The following is a 22,587-nucleotide window of genomic DNA, read 5'->3' as shown; positions in this document are numbered from 1 at the left end:
TGGTAATCTGGGACAACTGGTTGCCAAGTGAAGACTATCTGCAAAACTCAGCAGTGAACTAGGGGTTGTCGTGGTCATTGTTTTCTGATCAATAAACCTTTTCATAGGAAAGTTGTAGAATAAGCCTGTCTACATGCACTGTAGGTTTTTCTAATACAAGACAAAGAAGGGCAACTGGAGTCATTAATATTTATTTATTATTTATTTATTTATTAATTCAATTTGTATGCCGCCCCTCTCCGAAGACTCAGGGAGGCTCACAATGCATTTAAAATCATTATAAAAAACATTTAAGAATTAAAAACATTAAAACTCATTCACACCATTCATGGCCGGATCTCGCCAGATCGCAAGAGCGAGATCAACGGCCCCAGGCCTGCCAGAAAAGCCAGGTCTTCACTGCTTTTCGGAAGGCCTATAGGGTGGGGATGGTCTGGACCTCAGGAGGTAACTGGGGAGAGCTGGGGCAGCCACAGAGAAGGCCCTCCCCCGCAGGCCCGCCAGCTGGCATTGTTTAGCTGACGGGACCCGGAGGAGACCACCTCTGTGGGATCTTACCAGTCGTTGGGAGTTATGCGGTAGAAGGCGGTCTCGAAGATACCCTGGCCCTGAGCCATGTAGGGCTTTAAAGGTAATAACCAACAACTTGAATTGTGACCGGAGACCAATAGGGAGCCAGTACAGCTCGCGGAGAATTGGTGTAATGTGGGTGTACCTAGGTGCACCCACAACAGCTCACGCAGCTGCGTTCTGGACCAACTGTAATCTCCGAACACTTTTCAAGGGTAGCCCCATGTAGAGCATGTTGCAATAATCTAACTGTCAGGTGACAAGGGCATCAGTGACCGTGAGGAGAACCTCCCGATTCAAGTAGGGTTGCAATTGGTGCACCAGGCGAACCTGTGCAAAGGTCCCCCTAGCCACAGCTATCAGATTTTGTCAGGAGAAAGAATATTGGGGTTTTTTTTGAGAGTAGAACAATATTGAGGTTATCCAACTACTGGTTTCCTTCGTGCTTTATGAAAATTGGGAGCAACCTATAGAAATTAAGCATTCCAATCTTAAACATTCATAATTTTCCTTTTACCTTAGATCAGAGGTCTTCAAACTTGGCAGCTTTAAGACTTGTGGACTTCAACACCCAGAATTCTGGGAGTTGAAGACCTCTGATTTAGATACAAGCACTGCATATTGAAGTCCACTGAAGGTTGATAGCACTTATCCCAATGATAGAAATGTGGAAACATTTGATAAATGATCTGTGTCAGTTTGCTAGGCTTGATATCTCGCTGACTGTCAGGCTGAGTAAATGTGTAAGCAGAAATGAGAGAATTGGCGCAGGGTTTAAGAAGGCAGATGGACTATAATCTGGATGAGATTAGGCTATTGTGATCACAGAGAGGTCCATACGCCATCAGAGAAATCTGGGACAGATTTCAGGATTATGACACATAACTTTTATTTGGAAAAATTCTGTGTCCACCACAGTCTGATTGTTGAGATAATAAATGGTATCATTGGATTTTTGGACTGTGACTTAATATTGTAAAGATTTCCTAAAATCAATAGGTAGTATTAGAATAATTTTTCTCCATTTCTAGATTTGTCAGGAGGCATGAAAATGAGGGGAAAGTATTGGACCTAAATCAATTTTTGATTGGCCTATTTATTATCATTATTTTATACATTCTTTATCTCAGTTTCCTGATCCTGTACATCTTCCATTCTTGCTTCAGCAGTAATAGTTCTCTCCCCCTCTCCCCCCCATTGGATAAAAACAAGAATTGGGAGGAAGTATATATTCTGTATAATTTGTAAAAAAAAACCCAAAAAACTTATAGTCTTGAAGGAAATTTATTGTCCAATCATTGGAAAAAGGGTAGGAGGCAAGGCAAAAGCAGCCTCTGTGCGTGTTTGAAAAATGGATGATATGATCCTTTGTAAGGTTTGGAATTATAATTCCTTATACCATTCAAATAAATCCACATTTAAGGTCACATTTGCAAGTATGTGTTACCTTGGGTTTACCTGCAGTTGATCTGGTGTAATTGTTCAGCATTTCCCACTGCACTTGGTTTACTTTTAACTATTGTGATAACAGTACTAATATGCCCCAATCCTAGTGTAACTTGAATTTATTTGAGTGGTTTTCACATACCCTCCATTTGTTTGCAGCTGGAATTGCAGTTGTGCTCTCCTCTCTTTCTGCAATTTCTGTAAAGCTGATGAAGTCAAGAGGTTAATTTCCAAGGATAATGGTGATGCACCTTTATGATTTGGCTAATAAATTTTCCTTAGTTATTATCAGATCAAGGCAGAGATACTTTTAAGTGCGATCCTGCTAGAGACACATTGGAATTTCATTGGGACAGCAGGAAACATTCCTTCTCAAGAGATGCTGATTTTTTCTACTTCCAAAGCTAAATTCTGTCCTCCTTGTGAAGGAAAACAGAAGCTACCTTAGCCCAGCTGCTATAGAAATTCACTCCCTTCCATACTGACTCGTCTCTTAGCATGCATTCTTCTTCACTCCCTTTTTCCTGAAGCTTTGAAACGGCTAGATTGTCTTTCGTTTTTATTAGTGACGAACTAGCTGTTTTCCTTTAGGTGGCGATGTGTCTCTATTAATTCTGAGAATTTGGATGATCATTATGTGGAAAAGAAGGAAAAGGGGAATTCAATCTGTCCTTTGCTGCTTTCCCACATTATCTCTCTCTCTCATTGCTGAGGCATCCGGAGGCCCTTTTCAACTGGCAGATAGCTTTTCTCTCAACAGCCCAGTTGATAAATCCAGCTTGGGCATGGATTGACAGTTGTAATATCACAGTAAACTTGGGTTATTTCATAACTTTCATCTGATCTGTTGCTGACTCGCAAACAGTGTTTAGATAGCTTGTTTGGCAGCACATGCATTACAAGTAAATGGATGGTATTTTTAATGTGATCAAACCCGATTTTATTTTTCTATGTTCTTCCAGCCGATTGTGCAATGCCTATCCCACCCTGAAGACCATTGAAATGTTCCAGTTCAGGGAACCATCCCAGATTGGGGATCGCCTTCAGTTCAAAGCCATTGTTAACAATACATTTAAGAACAGGTATGTCTTCCTGCCATCATTCTAGAGCTAAGTGGACTTGGTCCAGAAGTCAGGAGAAATTTTATGGAGTTGTATAAATTAAACCATTTCAAGATCTACTCTAATAAATGAAAATGCATTGAAGAGGAAAGTTGAAAGAGGATAGTAAGAAATGGGTCATTTATTCCCCTCGCTTATTCTTATATTAGCTACAAGTCCAAACAATCCCAATATAGAACATTGTATTCAAGGGTGAAATCCAGCAGGTTCTGACAGGTTCTGGAGAACCGGTAGCGGAAATTTTGAGCAGTTTGGAGAACCGGTAGTGGATATTTTGAGTAGTTCAGAGAACTGGCAAATACCACCTCTGGCTGGCCCCAGAGTGTGTGGGAATGGAGATTTTGCAATATCCTTCCCCCAGGAGTGGGGAGGGAATGGGGATTTTGCAGTATCCTTCCCCTGCCATGCCCACCAATCCATACCACGCCCACCAAGCCACTCCAAAAAATTGGATTTCACCACTGATTGTATTTTGCCAATGTCTGGAAAGCCGCAAGCCATTATTTCATGGATAACTTCTAAAATTTGTCAACATCATTAAAATAGAAAGGTAGATCTAAGCACATTAAAGATACAATAACACATTGTGTCTTTTTTAGAAAACGTTTTGAAATTAATTCAAAGAAATAGTTAATCAAAATGGGCTAGAGTTCATTCCAAAGAGTCATAATATCGCACACAGTGTGATCTCAGCAGATTTTGTGCATTCCTCTACTTGTTTGCTCATTTGAAAATGTTCTTAATTACAGCATGGAGGTTGGTGTGTGCGTCGAGGCCTATCTACATGAAATGGAAGTCAGCCGAAGACATATAAATAGTGCTTTCATGATTTTTGTGGTCTTGAATAAAGATAATCAGCCACGTATACTTCCAATGCTGAAGCCAGAACCAGGGGTAAGAAAATGAAAATGGTGTCGCACGGCTTTGAAATTACACTGGTAGCCCAGAATGGTGAATGACTGAAGGATATTTGCAGTGCAAATCCAATTTCCTGTTTGGGAACCGCCTTAAAAAACATGATTCACCTGGAGAAAAATGAATGAGAATTGTGACTTAAAGTAGGAATGCACATTTGAAACCTTACACTCACTACCCCACAAGTGTCAAACCCACAGCCCACAGGGTGTTTAGATCCGGCCCGTGGGCCCACCCTGGAAACAGTGAAGGACCGGCCCACAGTGCCTCGCCAGCAAAAACGGAGCTCGGGAGGGCCACATGCAGGCCTCCCGGGCTCTGTTTTCGGCCACGACAGCCTCCTGTAGCTCTTTGCCAGTGAAAACAGAGCTCGGGAGGGCCACGTGCATCACAGTGAGTGACATCGAGCTGGCCATGTCCCCACGCCCCCCCAAGGTCAACCACAACCCTGATGTGGCCCTAAATGAAATCGAGTTTGACACCCCTGCTCTACCCCAAGTTTTGGGTGGAGCCACAGAATTCTCTTAAAATAAAAGTTGCCATTGAACTGTCACTTTTAATACGATAGCAAGGAAAACTATTCAATACAGGTAGTCTTCAACTTACAACAGTTCATTTACTGACTACTCAAAGTTACAATGGCACTGAAAAAAAGTGACTTATGACCATTTTTCACACTTATGACGCCTTTAGCATTCCCATAGTGAATTTGGATGTGTGGCAACTGTCTCATATTTATGACGGTTGCAGTGTCCCGGGGTCATGTGATCAGCTTTTGCAACCTTCTGACAAGCCAAATCAATGGGGAAGCTTAACGACCATGTCACTAACCTAACAACTGCAGTGATTCACTTAACAACTGTGGCAAGAAAGGTTGTAAATAGGGCAAAACTCAACAAATGTCTCACTTAGCAATAGAAGTGTTGAGCTCAATTGTGGTCATAAGTCTAGAACTACCTATATATATGAAGTAATTAACTATATTTAATTATTTTTGTCCCACTTATTTTGGTTCTGCTTGGTGAAATGTAGTGCTTGCCATGGCACTTGAAGACTAAGAGTAGCTTGTGCCCTAAGAAGTTTCAAGTACTACTAAGCTAAATTTTCAGTTGCATTGTAGACTTAGAAAATTCCTAGGTCGTCTTACATTTCTAACTTTAGATTTAAAACATGCTGTTGTTTCAGTATGTTAGTCCTAAATGTGGTTGGCTGGTACTTTTGCTCACTTGGTGTGCAAATCCAGGCAGCTGAGTTAATTCAGGAACCCATAGCTAAATTAAGCTGAATCGATATGCTACACAAGCACAGCCTATATGTCATTGGATTTCCTTTGTTTTTCCTTTATTATTTTGCTTTGAACAACAGTCAATATACGTATAGAGCAGGGGTGGGTTCTAAAATTTTTTACTACCGGTTCTGTGGGCGTGGCTTATTTTGTGGGTGTGGCTTGATGGTCATGTGACAATTCTTTAGGATTTAGCAGAGGTACTGATCTACCAGGCTTTTAACTGCTTGCAGAGCTGTACTGGTCTACCCATTTGTTTTTGGAGGCACCGGTCTACTCATTTGTTTTTGGAGGAACCGGTCTACCCATTTGTTTTTGGAGGCACCGGTCTACTCATTTGTTTTTGGAGGCACCGGTCTATCCATTTGTTTTTCAAGTGCTCTGATTTACCACCACACTGCCTTTTAACACTGATCAGCTGTAGGGCGGCCCTTTGAAGCCCCAGGGCAAGAGTTTAAACAGTTTTTTTCCTTCTAGCTGATCAGCTGGGACTCGGGAGGCAGCGAATAGATTGGGGGCGGGGCCAAATAAATGGTAAGAATAATGGGGGGCAGGAGGGCCCAGCTCCAGAACAAAGAGAACCGGTTCGGTGACATCATATCGTCACCGCTACTGGCTCGGCCGAATCGGGAGGAACCCACCACTGGTATAGAGTTGGTGGGACACAGTGAGACGAATCTAACCAAACTAATGAGGAAAATATAGCAATTCTGTTTGTACCTCACCACAATAAGTGTCCCATATAGAAGCAGCCTTAATTAGCTAGTAGGATTTTTTTTTTTAATGTATGGCTGTGTTTTTTCCCTTGGAGTCTTCTTCTGTTGATTGTACTTATCATCCTTCAAGAAGTGTCTTTCCCCAAGGCAAAGATGCTTCTAGTCTGCCTCCAGTAGGATGGCTGTATTTGCTGTGTTCCCTTGGGAGCAGTGTTGCAAGGTATTTGCAAAATTGGGAAGACCAATTGGGAAGAATTTACTCATAAAATACATAAACAGACTGAAAGGGACCAATAGAAGAGAATAATTGTAGCTTAGGGCTGAACTGTGGGGTCCCTTAGTGCTCTCTGAGCTTGGTGGTTTTCAGGGCTCTGATGATGTTACCTAGTTTGGTAATGGAAGGTCTGCAAAAAAGCTACCAAGCTCAGAGAGCACCAAGGACCCCACAGATTGAAAGGGAAATAGATTGAAGTATTTTAAAAGAGGGAACCACAGACCCTGAATACGAACCTTCTCCCTTTAACATTTGATTGCAGATCCCGCCAATATTTACTGAATTGGGTTCTTAGTAAAACAGTGCCAATCACAGTGAGTGACGGATAATAGCCATCCACAAAGCCTCTCTAGGTTCTCTCACTTGGCTACTGCTGTAGTTTTGAATAGACAAGAACATAGTGAGGCTTTAATTAAACAAAAGGGTCAAGTGAAGAGGGCATGTTGTGCACAGATCCAGCTTCCTTGCGAAATCCATAATGCTGGGGAAGGTGAAAGAGAAGAAAAGGAAGCGGAGACAACCAGCAGCAAGCTGGACGGACTTGATTACAGAGGCAAAAAGTTTACCATCGGGAGACCTGACGAGGAAGCGTGCATAATGTAATGCGTTCATTTTATTTCCCTTTAACAGGATGGAGAAAGACGGTTTAAAGAAGCTAGCGCAAGGCAAAAAATTAGACTAGACAGGTTGGTAAAACGTTTTCTTACTCTTTCAGCACTCTTTTCCTTCCCTACAGCTCTACGCCTGTTAAGTGAAAGGGGGAGTGTAGAATTTTAATTACTGCACGTATGGTGTTTTTTTTTTTTCCTGTTGCACATTCGTAGGATAGAATTACAGTATGTGCATATTTAGGAGGATGAAATGGTTTATGTGTAACTAAATCTTCCAATCTATAGGTTTCATACTCAGACTTGCCAGTGTGTTAAACCCCCATCTCCACCCACCAACCCCCAGGGAAGTGGAGGCTGAATGTTAAAGCTGTGCACACTTCGCAAATGATTTGGAAGAAGTGCTTGAGACCTAGTTCAAACACAGGTCTTGGCTGCTCTTCATTAAAGGAAACAGGAAGTCTGGGTTTTTTTCCCCAGACTTTGGCTGAACCTGACAAAAAGGGGTTGCTGCTTTAAGGGTCATCTGAATGGATTCTTTAAAACAAGGGCAAGTTGTTTTTTTTTACAAGATCACCCATTCTCCTGAAAAGAATTGGGGGCTGCTTTAATGAGTAAGTAGCAGCCTGGCTTTGTGAGCATTCCACAGGAGACAGAGATTTTTGTGTTTTTGCTTTTCTGCATTAGCTGGAATTTCACTTTTTTAAAAAAAAAAATGATTTATATGCCGCCCTTCTCTGGAGACTCAGGGCAGTTTACAATGCGTTAAGCAATAGCCTTCATACTTTTGTATATTTATACAAAGTCAGCTTATTGCCCCCACAAACTGGGTCCTCAATTTACCTACCTTAGAAAGGATGGAAGGCTGAGTCAACCTTGAGCCTGGCGAGATTCGATCTTACTTTAATTGCAGATAGCTGGTGTTAAATTACAGAGCTCTGTCTGTTGAGCTATCCAGGCTCACTTGGATGCTGCCTGCAATTAATGTTTGTTCATTACTTCCAAAATAATCCAGTTAGTTTTTGCTTTGTTGTATGTATTAGTATCATTTCTTCTGGGCATGCAGTGGAGCTCTGTCTTCCGCACTTACATTGGTATTCTTAGCATAGTGCTGTTTCCACTTGTTAGTGAGTTGGCTTCTGTGCTGCTACTGTGGCTTCAGAGTTTTAATGGTGAGCAGAAAAAGCATCTGCAAGATTTAGCATACCAGTTCTCACCCGATCATCTGCTAAATTGAGGATTTGCTATGGTTTTTCTTCCCTACTTCCTTGGAAGGGGCCAGTCTGTTGCCCATCTCAAAGCATGCTTCAGATTTTGTGCTGTTGCAGCTTTTTTGTCAACACAGCTTGCGTGCTTGCCAATATGTTTTTATAAGGAATAAGGTCCATGTTTTCTTTAAATAGTCATGTAAACATATTTATATGTAAAACACCTGAGAAACTGTATTGAACACTGCACCATGGTGATGCAGTGGTTACAATGCACTACTGCATGCTACTTCTGCTGACTGCCAGCTGCCAGCAATTTGGCAGTTCGAATCTCACCAGGCTCAGGGTGGACTCAGCCTTCCATCCTTCCGAAGTGGGTAAAATGAGGATCCAGATTGTTGGGGGCAATAGGCTGACTCTGTAAACCGCTTAGAGAGGGTTGTAAAGCACTGCGAAGCGGTATATAAGTCTAAGTGCTATTGCTAATTACAGTACTATGTTCCAGTACAAAAAAATTCCACTGAACCAGAACGGTCAGAAAAGCAGGAAGAGAATTGCAGGCAAAGGTTTCAGTATATATGTGTATTGGATTTTCTCTAACCTATATTATTCTGATAGCAAAAGGCAGGAAACTAAAGAAGCCTGAAGAACACAGATAATCAGCGTTTTTCTCCTCTTTGCTTATCTCTCTCTGTTTAAGATATTTATTCTGCTGTAACATAACTTATAAAACGGATTCCTCTTCCTAGGCTTTTTATTTCTGCTTGCTTCCAGTTCTGCTTTATGGTTACTTCACAATCCTCTCCCATGTGCCTCTTGTTATGTCACAGAGCTCTCATTGTGTATTTATAGCCTTACTGTTTGTTATCTCTCATATATAATTTATCCGGGAACATGGATGGAGACAGCCTGCATTATCCTAGAGGCCACTGTTCTTGAGGCATTAATACCTGATTAGTGCATCTTCATGGGATCAGGCTAGAGAAAAGGCAGGCTGGAGAACATATACAGTACACAGGGAGAACATAAGAGGCACCGCTATATTAAATAGGATGCTCTAACTTAAGGGTTCACAGCATTCTTCAGCTTGAGAATTCTCTCTCTTTTGACATCTCTCTGGCTTAATCATTTGTCTCTGTCACTCGCCAGCTTGTGAATTCCAGGTATATTCAGCCTATCTGGAAACTGCTACAGCTGAACCGTAAAAATAATCTAAAGAAGCCTTTATCTTAATTGTTTGCCTGAATATCCGGAGTGTCTAGATAAGGAAGGAGGCTGTTAATATTTCACTTAGACTGAAATATATATTTGTTAGGAGGAGTCAGAGGTCGAGATAGGCAACATTTAAATGAAGGAAATCAGAGGATCTGCCGTCTTTGGGGGTTGCTAAGGATCTACAGATGGAATCATGAGATAATATCATGGGCATTCTCATGAGATTTATTTATTCCTTATGGAGGTAAATTCTGATTTCCTTCAGGAATATAAATGGTCATACATAGCCTTTCCTCCTCACCTTTTCTTCCACAAGAAAAAACTCCATGTAATATGTTGGACTGCGAAAGAGTAACTGGTCCAAAGTCACTCAGTGGGCTTCCATGATGGAAGATGACCTAGAACTTGGGGTCTCCTAAGTTCAATGTCTTCACTGTCACATCACAGTCTTGGGGGCACTGGCCAACTAAATGGCTAGTCCCCAAAACCTATTTCACAGAGGCAAACCACCATACTCTAAAGCAGGGTTTTTCAACAATAAACAGTAAACTTCAATTCAGGGGTGAAATGCTCTGAAGTCTGCTACTGGTTTGCTCCGTGCGTGCATGCACACCAAATACGCACACACGCAGCGCAGGGGTTAAGCCTTTTCTGAGTCTGCAAAGGTAAATAGAACAGTGAGGGGGGAACAGCTGTGCCATGCGATTTAGATTCGCTAGAAAGCAGGATTTCCTGCTTTCTAGCGAATATAAATCGCGTGGCACAGCTAATTGTCACAAAGCTGATCGTTGAAACTTTTGTTTTTACTTTTTTTAGTTTACCAGAACTGGTAGTAAAAAAATGCTTAAATTTTTTTTAAAAAAAAGTTCTGAAAATCATCTGTGCCATGCGATTGTTGGAACTTTTTAAAAACTTTTTTTAGCATTTTTTTTACTACCCGTTCCGGCAAACTGGTAGCATTTTTTCCTACCAGTTCGGGTGAACCGGCCCAAACTGGTAGCATTTCACCCCTGCTTCAATTCCCAAAAGTGATTCCCCTGATAAAATAAATCACCATAAGAAGCCTTAAGAAGTATTCAGTAAATGGACTTAGATACAGTATATGATCTTTATGAAGGTTCTCCTAGTGTTTGTCCTGTAGCCCAGGGATCTCCAATCCCCAGTCCATGAACTGGCACTGGGCCGTGACATGCCAGAAACCGGGCCACACAAACAAGAAAGCCCCATCTGCAGGATCCAGGCAGCATGCGAAACCATGCTCCATCCAGTCTGCGGAAAAGCCTCTCTCCACAGAACCAGTCCCTGGTGCCCAAAAGGTTGGGGGCCACTGCCATAGCTACCATGTGGGGGTGAGAACAATAGTGCTTTAAAGTTGAAAGCCCTTGGGGGAGACACAGTACGGTTTGCTGAATGTGTGATAGTGTATTAGGGCCTGTGTCATCCATACCTGTAGTTGCTATGAGCCACACACACATATATATAAGCATATGTTCTATAACTTTGAGGTCTTTTTATCTTTAAATAATGCTTTCTCTATTGGAACAGAAAGTAATACATAATTATTTCTTAAGAACCAGTATCCCGGGAGAGATGCTTGCAACTTGCACGCATACCTCAATCTCTCTCTTTGTTCAGGTTGCCTGTGAGCTTTGTCCTATCTCTTCCCCTCTTCTTAAGATCTTTTGTTTAAAAAGTGTCTAGTTGTTGTGCTTGGCAAAGTTGAACTTGGTTGTTTACCATTGCTCTTTTTGAAGGTGATAGATACCTGTTATCTGCCAGATCTCTCCTTATCCACATTTCTTTATCTAAGACCCTGAGAATGAGAGATTGTAAAGGCTCGATAGTTGAGCAGTTCATAGGAGGCTATTGTGACTGTGCAACTTTGTGTTCCTGGAGTCCAAGGTTTTTGCTGGGCTCTTGGACTGAGTCATATAGCAGGCAGCCTGTTTCCTTTTGCTTCTGATTCCCAAAATGGACTCTCATTAACATTTGCATGGAGTAAATGTTTTCTAGAAGTAACCCCAAATGAGGGCTTTTATTTATCTGAAAGGAAAATGAAACATTTCATCCAAATCTGTAAATGTTGGAGAGGGAGGAGTCACCGTACATTGGCTAAGAATTTGAAGGAAGGTATTAGGAAGAAGATGGAGATTGTGAGGTGCAGTCAGTGGCTAAAAGAAAAAACAGGAGCTGCTGTCTTTGCAATTTAGCTTGTGCATTTCTCTTGCCATCCTCCATGCATAGAAAGTGTGAGTTTCCAGGTGAGAACCTACCTTTGGGGTAGAATTACTGTAGGGAAGATTGTAGAAAACTAGGATCCTCAAACATTTGGTAGGACAAACATACCTGCAGAAAGGGTACTGAACAGGACTTCTAAACATCTAGAAGTGGGACTGGTTACCGAGTAAGCATCCTTTTGTTTGCAGCCCGATAAAGGTAGTCTTTGATTTACAACAGTTTCTTTAGTGCCCGCTCAAAGTTACAACAGCACTGAAAGAAGTGACTAATGACCATTTTTCACATTTTTGTAGCAGTCCCATGATCATGTGATCAAAATTCAGATGCTCTGCAATTGGTTCTTATTTATGATTCTTGCTGTGTCCCTAGGTCATGTGATCACCTTTTGCAACCTTCTGACATACAAAGTCACTGGGAAAGGGAGATTCACTTAACATCCATGTCACAAACTTAACAACTGCAGTGGCTCGCTTAACCAATGTGTCCAGAAAAGTCGTAAAATGGGGCAAAACTCACTTAACAAATGTTTCACTTAGCAACAGAAATTTTGGGTTCAATTGTAAGTCATACGTCAAGGACTACCTGTATAAAGGGATTTATTTATTTATTTATTTTCTTTCTGCAAACAAAAAGAAAACATAGCTTGATATGCTCAAGATCTCTTATCCGTTTGCCACTCCACATTCCCAAACATACATTATGTTGAAACTTGTGTAAATAGATTTATTTGCAGCATAGAAGCAGCTTATGTATTCTTAACTGAGAATAAGAGTAACTAAATACTAGGGGAGTTTCTATAAAATAAGCGTTCATATGTTTATTCTTGCTGAGCCTAGATTTCCGGTTTCTCTTTCTCTCCGTGAATATGTCTGTACTTATCTCTACTTATGCATTTCTCTATAAGATAATAGTTTGTGTACATGTATACAGAAGGGACAGCCATGAATTCTACAAATAGGTGCCTTGTTTTATTTAATTAGTAGTTATCATTTACTAATTCAACTTTTTCTCCCAGCCTCACATTTGTTTGGCACCTGGCCTCTCATGTATTTGCATATATCTATGAGCGCAGTGGCTCAGAAGTGGCCGAGAAGGCTGGAAAATCTCCAGGATTGCTCTCCCAATGGACAAAATTAGTAAAGTCTTTAAACTGGTCTCAACTTTCTTTGGAAACCAGCATATAAACCGCAATATTGCTTCTTGGACAGGATTCTACAGTGATGTATTTTCAGTGCCAAAATATGCAGCAGACTGGGGAGAGATGACAGGACCTAAAATCCCTCGTGCAAGTGTGGGTCTTTTGCTAATTCATGAGAAAAGGCAATAGAATACATGGCAATAGGCTAGAGTAGGGGTCTCCAACCTTGGCAACTTTAAGACTTGTGGACTTCAACTCCCAGAATTCTGAGAGCTGAAGTCCACAAGTCTTAAAGTTACCAAGGTTGGAGACCCCTGGGCTAGAGTAAGACTGAACCAAAGTGACTCTTGGATCTACCAAGAGCCTATATCTTAACTGCCTTGAAGAATCTACCAAAACTTTATAGACCATATGCATTCCACCACAGTGAAGGAGTATATTTAATTAGACAACACACTATTTCCCTTCAGCATTGAAGCTCTGTGTTAGAGTTAAAAGTGGGTATCTTTTTGCCATATGAGGTCTTAACGTATTTATTTTATTTATTTATTAATGGAACTTGTATGCCACCCTATCTCCAATGGACTCAGGGTGGCTCACAACAATTAAAACAAAGCAAACAAACCATTAAAGCAAAAATCCAAGTTAAAATTAACAAAAATTCAATAAAAACCAGTAAATATGTGTGTTGATCGATATATTTGTGTTTGTGTTCCTTTGAGTCGGTCTTGACTCCTGTAGACTACCTAGACAAGTTCTTCAGTTTTCTTGGCAAAGTCTTCAAAAGTGGTTTGCAGTTGCCTCCTTCCTAGGGCTGAGAGAAAGTGACTGGCCCAAGGTTACCTTTGCCCCCAAGGCAAAACTAGAACTCATGGTCTCGCAGTTTCTAGCTTGGTTTCTTTAACATTATACCAGTGTGGCTTGATCAACTTGCCTTATGTTCCTTCAGAGGATAATTAGAACTGCAGAAAAAATAATTACTACCAACCTGTCTTCCATTGAGGACCTGTATACTGCATGAGTGAAAAAGAGGGCTGTGAAATATTTACAGACCCCTCGCGTCCTGAACAAATTGTTTCAACTCCTACCCTCAAAACTGACGCTATAGAGCACTGCACACCAAAACAACTAGATACAAGAACAATTTTCCCCCGAACTTCTCTGCTTAACAAATAATTCCCTCAACACCGTCAAACTATTCACTAAGTTTGCATAACTACTACCATTAATTTTCTCATCGTACCTATCACCCATCTCCCACTTATGACTGCATGACTGTAACTTTGTTGCTTGTATCCTTACGATTTATATTGATTGTTTCCTAGTATGATTTGATTGCTTATTTGTACCCTATAACTATCATTAAGTGTTGTACCTTATGATTCTTGATGAATGTATCTTGTCTTTTTATGTATACTGAGAGCATATGCACCAAAGACAAATTCCTTGTGTGTCCAATTATACTTGGCCAATAAAGAATTCTATTCTATTCTATTCTATTCTATTCTATTCTATTCTATTCTATTCTATTCTATTCTATTCTATTCTATTCTATAGGAAATATGTCATTACTTACATATTCTTTTGGAGAAAGTGATATTCAAAGAATGTTCGTTATTTTCCATGTGTAAGAGAAACTGTTTTTAATACATTTTGTCATACTCATGTTAGATTAATATGTTATATTTGCTTTCTACAGACGATATGTTGTTTGCTGCAAGTATACTGAAGTACCTTTATCTGTGCCTTGGGACCAGAGTAACAAGGTAAGCTTCCATCTGCCTCTCTGACCTGCCAATTGATTTTGTTTACTTTGTTTTTAAAAGTTTTAGACTTGGGGATTCCCTTTCATTCCTTTCAAACACCACAGAGATCCAAACATCTCTTCTTCTCCCTTTGTAGCCTCAACTTCAAATTCTTATGAGTATTTTGCTGCTTAGCCTCTTTTGTAGGCAGAAGCTGATGGGACTTGGAGCTGATGGGATGACACATTTCAAAACACACTTTAGACAGCAAGTTTTTGTAGGGGGTCTCAAGATAAGTCTTGCACTATGGTGCCTGTTCTCGACAAAATGTTTCAAGTCTAGCAGTATGAGCTCCATACAACCATTTATCAACCAAGATAGTGTGTCTTATCTGCTATCTTGGAAATGGCACTACCTAGTATCCAGAATGCAAACTGACCGGAGCATCTCTTCAGCCACAACTTTGTTCATATGTCTGAAAAACCAAACATTCAGAAGTAAAGAGTTTACTTATTTCCCGCTGGTTTATCATTGCAGAGATAATTTTAGTTTTACACCCTGGTTTTAGAAACTTAGAACACTGGCAAATTTCACTGATGTTTTCTGGGATTTTTAGAACCACAATCCTCCCCCAACCCCACTCCCGGCTTCAACTGTTCTAAAAAATGCAGTCCTATCTTATTTCTAGAGCACTTGACAGGTATTTAGTGCTTTCATTAAGCTGCACAGTTAAGCCCATGGTCCACTGATTTCATACAGGTCAAAGCACTGATGAGGGGAAAACATCGGAGAAGGTGATAGTATTGCTCTCTCTCTCTCTCTCTCTCTCTCTCTCTCTCTCTCTCTATATATATATATATATATATATATATATATATATATATATATATATATATATATATATATATATGCCAGAAGAAGACTTGACGTTCATTGTATTTTTTAAATATATACCCAATGCAGGTTTATTTGAGTTATAACAACGTTTCTGCACTGAAGACATTGGTAATGAAAGGCAACTGGGCACTTGCATCTGAAAGAGACAAGGTAACTAACCCATCTTCAAGCAGCTCTGTTCAGCCCCAGTGGCACAATTTATGATCAAGTCTTCAGGTTCTCAGAGTCTCTCCAGGTAGCAATTCCCCTGCACGGAATATCATCATGGATCACTTTTCCCCAACTGGGTGTCTTCCAAGTGCCTTGAAATTACAACCAACTGAATTCTCCATTTTGATTGTATGGTTAGTCTTTGACTTACAACAATTCATTTAGTGACTGTTCAAAGTTACAATGGCACCGGGGATTGGAGATATCAGGCTGAGGAACAATTGTCCATCTTTGAGAAAAGGCAATCTGATCCCTCTAGATCAGGGGTCCCCAACCTCTGGGCTGCGGCCCACTACCGGACCTGTTTGGAATTTGGCTGTGCAAGTGGCTGGTCGGTGTGCATGCGCACACACATGCAGCTCAATTTGTGTAAGCGGCAGGCCAGCTTGTGCAAGTCAAGCTGCGTGCATGTGCACTGGCCAGCCACCCATGCAGCCCAATTCTGAATAGGTCATGGATTGTACACTCCAGTTCCCTTCTCCCCCTCCAGCTGGGCCGCCAAATCACAAAGGTTGCGGACCGACCGAAGCTCTAGATTGTTCGAACCACCATTTCCACCCACTCTTGCTAGGGACTGTATTGGCTAGAACTGATGGGAATTAAACTCAAAACACCTATATAGTAGTGAGTTCCTTGTCTCCTTCTCACCCTAGTTGACAATTGCCCAGATGACAAAACCACTGTGGGAGATCATGACTTCTAAAAAATTTGATTGCTAAATTGAGTTAACTGGTATACTGTGATCTTTATTTAGTTAAAAGTAGTAGAGTGTTAACATTATTGATTCTCCTGGGTAACCTTATGAAACATTCTAATATTGTAATTTTTCTGTGTATTGTTTTGGGTATTTCGGGCTGATTTTTCATTCTCATCTCCCACTATATAGACTGGAAATTGGCTTTGCTTTAATATCTCCTGATAATTAATCAGAACGTAGGATTATTTTCATCAGTAAAATCATCGTCTTTCCTTTTCATTGTTGTGGTTACCACTTCATGTAGCTAATGCATAGGGATTGCTGAATGGCAGAAGAGAAACTAAAAAATCTTTAGATTTTAAAGACTATTGGCCACTCCTTTGAGATTATTCCAGTGATGGGTTCCTCCCGGTTCAGTCCGGTTATGCCGAGCCGGTAGCGGTGACGATATGACATCACCGAACCGGTTCTCCCCCCCGTCCCCTGTCCCCCCTGCATTATTCTTACCTTTTATTTGGCCCCACCCCAAATCTATTGCTGCCTTCTGAGTCCCATCTGATCATCTAGAAGGAAAAAAACTGTTTAAACTCTTGCCACAGGGCTTCAAAGGGCTGCCCTATGGCTGATCAGTATTAAAAGGCAGTGTGGTGGTAGACCTGTGCCTCCAAAAACAAATGAGTAGACCAGTGCCTCCAAAAACAAATGGGTAGATCTGTGCCTCCAAAAACAAATGAGTAGACCGGTGCCTCCAAAAATAAATGAGTAGACCGGTGCCTCCCAAAACAAATGAGTAGACCGGTGCCTCCAAAAACAAATGGGTAGACCGGTGCCTCCAAAAACAAATGAGTAGACCAGTGCCTCCAAAAACAAATGAGTAGACCGGTGCCTCCAAAAACAAATGAGTAGACCGGTGCCTCCAAAAACAAATGGGTAGATCGGTGCCTCCAAAAACAAATGAGTAGACCAGGGCCTCCAAAAACAAATGGGTAGACCGGTGCCTCCAAAAACAAATGAGTAGGCCGGTACAGCTCTGCAAGCAGTTAAAAGCCTGGTAGACCAGTACCTCTGCTAAATCCTAAAGAATTGTCACATGACCATCAAGCCACGCCCACAAAATAAGCCGCACCCACAGAATCAGTATTAAAAAACTTTAGAACCCACCCCTGGATTATTCCCCATCTTAGTTGTATAACGCTTCTCTGCCAAGTGGCAGATGGGTGGATCGCACTTCAGCACAGCTATAAGGAAAGGCCCCAAATGAACTTACTTTTCCAAAGAGACAAGAACATCTTTGTCTCTAAAAGGTCCGGAGTGATCCTTGCATGTGTAAGATGCATCAGGGTATTTATAGCCAGTCCTCTTTCCATTAATAAAAATCAAATTCATGTTGAGTAGAAGTGATGTCCTTAACAATAGAAATCGTTAATTTTTAATAAGGTAGAGAAAAGTTAGCTACGCATTTCTAGCAGTAACTGGTAACATTTCTGACTGCATTCTACTTCAGGACTGGACTCAGGCAATGATGCAAATCCCTGTGTCTGTATATTCTGATTTAAATAGTGATAGAGGGAAAAGGACAAATGCTGGTGGATGGGGGTGATGCTATGGAAGTGCCCTGATAGTAACTGGTTGGACAGTAGTGCTTTAAGGCTGACTGTTTAAAGTAGTTCTTTAAGGCTGTGCTGTAGTGACACAGTGGTTAGAATGCAGTATTACAGGCTAATTCTGCCCATAGCCAGGAATTCGATCCTGACCAGCTCAAGGTTTGACTCAGCCATCCATCCTTCTGAGATTGGTAAAATGAAGGATCCAGATCATTGGGGACAATATGCTGACAGTGTAAACCGCTTAGAGAGTGCCATAAAGCACTATGAAGCAGTGTATAAGTCTCTTAAATGTTAGTGCTATTGCTATTAATTAATCATCATGGCAATATATAGCTGTTGAGGATATTCTAATATTTCTCAAATGCTCTTCCTCTAAGAGGCTCCAGTTGGTCCAGAATGCGGCCGCGCGGGGGATTATGGGAGCGACGGGGCCCTCCCATGTGACACCTCTCCGCGAGTTGCACTGGCTTCCAGTGGTCTTCCAGGTGCGCTTCAAGGTGTTGGTGACCACCTTTAAAGCGCTCCATGGCTTAGGGCCGAGGTATCTACGAGACCACCTTCTGCCGCCAATAGCCTCCCACCGGCCAGTTCGCTCGCACAGAGAGGGCCTCCTTAGGGTGCCGTCGGCCAGACAATGTCAGCTGGCGACCCCCAGGGGGAGAGCCTTCTCTGTGGTGGCACCTGCCCTCTGGAACGAACTACCCCCAGAGATATGCACGATACCAGACCTCCGGACTTTTCGTCGGGCCCTGAAAACTCATTTATTTCATCTAGCCGGGCTGGCTTGATCACATCCTTTCAATTTGAATTGGTTTTAACTGGGTTGTTTTAAATTGAGGGCTGAAGTTATTTAATGTCTTTTAAACTGTTTTTTAAATTTTATATGTTATGTTTTATCTCGGCTGTTCACGGCCCTGAGTCCTGTTGGAGAAGGGCGGTATAAAAATCAAATCTAAATAAATAAATAAATAAATAATGAATCTCATACTGATGAGATGAATTCCTTAGAGGGGACCTTATTTGAGAAGTAATGCTGGTCCTCATTGAATTCAGATGATGCTTTTGTTTTGTCACTTATATTTTATCCATTTCATGGATAATAAAACAATTGCATGTTTTCACACTCACAATAAACTCTGTGGTAACCTGTTGAATTTGATCTTTTTAAGTTCAAGATGTTCATTCTGGAGGAGGACAGGTTTCTCTCTGTCCGAATTGAGATGACCATCTGCTTTAATGTACTGCATGCTTTCTTGTTGCTGTCCGATCTACGGAACAGACCCCAGTGGGATAGACATTGTGCGTAAGTACTTTGGAAAATCTTTTTTCTTTTTTTTTTATTGGAGCTTGTGACTTCATTTTTTTTAATTTTGGAAATTTCAGCACAGATGCATAGCAATAACAATTAGCAGCAAAAATCTTGAGTTTCTCATAATCCCAGATATTACTTATTATCCCTCTGATCTGTTATATTACCTATTTCCTTAGCTTTTTATGACAATGGCTTTCTTGTTTGTATCTCCTGATTTATGTTGATTGCTTTTATTTAGTACCCTGTTTTGATTTATGTTGATTGCTTATTTAATATCCTATGACTGTCACTGAATGCTGTATCTTATGTTTTATGATGATTATATTTTATGATTATGATCATAATTTATCCCTTGTTGCTTTTATGCACACTGAGAGCTTATGCACCGGGGACAAATTCCTTGTGTCTGTCCAATCACACTTGGCTAAAAAAAAGAATTCCACAGTAGTTCTATTTGTTTTTTGCATTTGGCAGAATCCTAAAACAGGTCACGTCTGATTGACTATGTTCATACAACACACTACATTAAGCCAATTACGAAACTACTGGTTGCATTTATACAACTTGTCAAGTTTGTTTAGCTGAAACATTGGTTTATTGTAAGTGGGCATGTTGTGTGAACACGTTTAATTAATTTCTGATTTAATGTTTTGTGCTTAATGTTTAATGGGATAATTCAGGATGCAGATCTAAGTTGATGATTATTGTACCAGTAATTCTAAAACAGAGATGGGCAACTTTTCCCTTTTGAGTGAGTCTTTTTAGTCATTATAAGGCAAGAATAAAAATTGTAGCTTTCTCCCTGGTGATGGTTACAGCTTAATTAACATCTATATTTTTCAACCTTCAAAGGAATGAAAAGTAGAAATGTTGTAGCTGCAGTTAACATGTACATTTACATTTCATGTTTGCATTTTTTTTTTTGCAGGAGCTGTAAACTTGTCCAGCAAGTTGACAAAGAAGACATGATTTATCATGTAATTAGCCATACTATCAGTGAGGAAAACAAGCCTCTGGACTTTGTTGTCCTGGTATCACAAAGAAAACCTTGCAGCCCTGGGTATGTCAGCTAGGCATTTCTCACAAGTCCTGTTTTTATGACATTCTTTTAAATGAATTTGGACTAAAGCTTTCAGAATTTGCAATTGGGTGTTGTTCCAAATTCATCTGGGGGCACGAGATTGGGAAAGTTGGGGTTACCTTTGGCTTCAATATTGTATACATCAAAGTCTATTGATCAGCTCCAGGCTGATTTAAATTTTTAAAAACCAATGGAAAATCTGTTTAATTCATGGACACTGCAGTTTGAACGGTTCCTTTCATTTTTAGGCGTAGGAAAACAGAGACAGCTGCTCATGTGAAAAATTCCATCCAAATTTGATTCTGCTCAAATACTGTCAAATGTTTTTTGGAAAAGTTGATTCAATTCTGAAATTCAGTTGAAGTGTCCTGAATTCTCCAAATCAAAGTTTTGTGCCTGCATATCTATAGAAATTATGCTAATTCTAAGCTGAAGTTTTAACATCTGCTGGAAACCCTTTTTTTTTTTTTAAGTGAAAAGGTTCCAGAGTACTTGATAAGTGGAATAAGGATACATTGATTGTCCTTGCTTGCTCTGGTCACATTTTCTTTTCTTTTTTTCTTTTCCTTCCAGAGATCCCTATGTTTTAGCATTCAGATCAGTCACATTGCCAACATACCCTGTAATGCCAGCGTATACCCGAGGGGAGACTTTATGTTCTGGCTTCTGTTTTTGGCAGGAAACAGCTGAACTTACCAAGGTAAGCATTTGCCTTAGAAGCAGACAACAGTAGCATCCTGAAATTGTTCATAGTTGCAAAAGAGTTTCCTTTCACACTCCCAGTTGGTCTAATTCTGGCATTCTACAGCATCAAATTCACACCAACTACAGTTTCTGCTAGCCTCCAAACTGTTGTTTGGAAATCATAACTTTTTGTTATTTATAGCATGGTTGTAACATATAGGGAGGAGTGGATGGAGGCTCTGAGCCAACAAATCTCTGAACTCATGTCTTGGCTCTGGATCGCAACTTGTGTAAGGATTTCAGTTCAATTCCCTAGCATATTCTTCACAGAGTGAACTCCCTTAAATAATGAACTACCTTGGGATTTCCTGTCTATTCATGAATTTTACCGCTTTTTATTTTTATTCTTCTGCTACACAGTATAAGATTGGCTGGATATTATCCTTCTGTATTTGTATTAATAAGGAAAATATCTCTTCAGATTCCATGACACTTTCTGAGCACTCTTAATGGGATGAATTCTTAATGTGGACACTGTTAGGATCTATTGTTCTTAAAAGTAATTTGCATGCCACTAGTTAATGTTTTTCTCTGTAAGCTATGTAGAAAATACATAATGTCAATCAGTGGTGGGATTCAAATAATTTAACAACTGGTTCTCTGCCCTAATGACTAATTGGGTAGCCATGGCTGGGTGGTCATGTGACTGGGTGGGTGTGGCCAACTCGACGTCACTCACATCGAGAGGCGTTTCACGTCTCCTGGCCTCTTGTGACTATAGGGATGCTACAATGGTCGTAAGTGTGAAAAACAGTCATGTCACTTTTTTCAGTGCCATTGTAACTTTGAATGGTCACTAAATTTATTTATTTATTTGTTTATTTGTTCAACTTGTATGCCGCCTTTCTCCGAACAGTTGTAAATCAAGGATTACCTGTACAAAAATGCAAATCGCTTCTTTGCTTGCAAAAAGCTGTCCTTAAATACCAATCATTAGATTAGAAATACCTGCAAGGTGGAGTTACAAATCAGGCAGGGTGCCAGAGCACTTTGAGGAATTAAAATAGTTAAAATGCAGTTATAACTATCAGCGGCCAGCTCTTGCTCATAAAGTGAAACCCTTTAGCAGAGAGGTCATTTCAGCTCTCCAAAAAGAGCACACCCAGGAAAAACAATCCTTAGATCCATTTCCACCACTTAAAGATACCAGCTGGCCTCACTCACCTCATAAGATATCTAAGGAAACCATCCAGATTTAAGGAAAGATCACATGCCCCCCAAAAAGGCAGTAAAAAAAAATCAGTGCCACGCTTGCATCCTGCCTCTTGAAAGTACACCCCAAAAGGACAGTGCCAGAACCACTAAAACAGGGAAGGAAGACCCCCTCCCCAGATAGAAAAAGAAACCATGAGGAAGGAAAAAATTCAAACACAATACAAATAATTAAATCACAACCATTTAAATCCTTTTAAAACACAAGCTCATTGCCAGAGGTCACACCCCAGGCAAGCTCAAGTGTAAATACTTGAGATAAGTCTAACAACAAAGAAAGCAATTAGCGCTAGAATGTAGCAAAGGAGCAAACATAGTAACTATTGCTTGTTAAACCTATTACCAGAA

The 22,587-nt window shown here is 40.5% G+C and overlaps 1 protein-coding gene across 1 annotated transcript in view; it reads left to right on the top strand.

The window, feature by feature from the left end:
- The window catches only part of ACOT11 (acyl-CoA thioesterase 11), a 71,618-nt gene that overhangs the window by 46,489 nt on the left and 2,542 nt on the right, over window positions 1–22,587 (top strand). Inside the window, exons 9-16 of the mRNA XM_070939523.1 lie at window positions 2,979–3,098; window positions 3,887–4,031; window positions 6,958–7,013; window positions 14,434–14,500; window positions 15,443–15,526; window positions 19,060–19,193; window positions 20,131–20,262; window positions 20,857–20,983. Of these exons, the coding sequence (XP_070795624.1) occupies window positions 2,979–3,098; window positions 3,887–4,031; window positions 6,958–7,013; window positions 14,434–14,500; window positions 15,443–15,526; window positions 19,060–19,193; window positions 20,131–20,262; window positions 20,857–20,983 (865 nt within the window). The remainder of the gene's footprint in view (window positions 1–2,978; window positions 3,099–3,886; window positions 4,032–6,957; window positions 7,014–14,433; window positions 14,501–15,442; window positions 15,527–19,059; window positions 19,194–20,130; window positions 20,263–20,856; window positions 20,984–22,587) is intronic.

The sequence above is a fragment of the Pituophis catenifer genome, unplaced genomic scaffold, assembly GCF_029215685.1.
Source record: "Pituophis catenifer annectens isolate HBS135680 unplaced genomic scaffold, rPitCat1.0.hap2 SCAF_3, whole genome shotgun sequence".
NCBI lineage: Eukaryota > Metazoa > Chordata > Lepidosauria > Squamata > Colubridae > Pituophis > Pituophis catenifer.
Note: the sequence above shows the minus strand (reverse complement) of the source record. Positions and strands in the feature narration are given on the sequence as shown.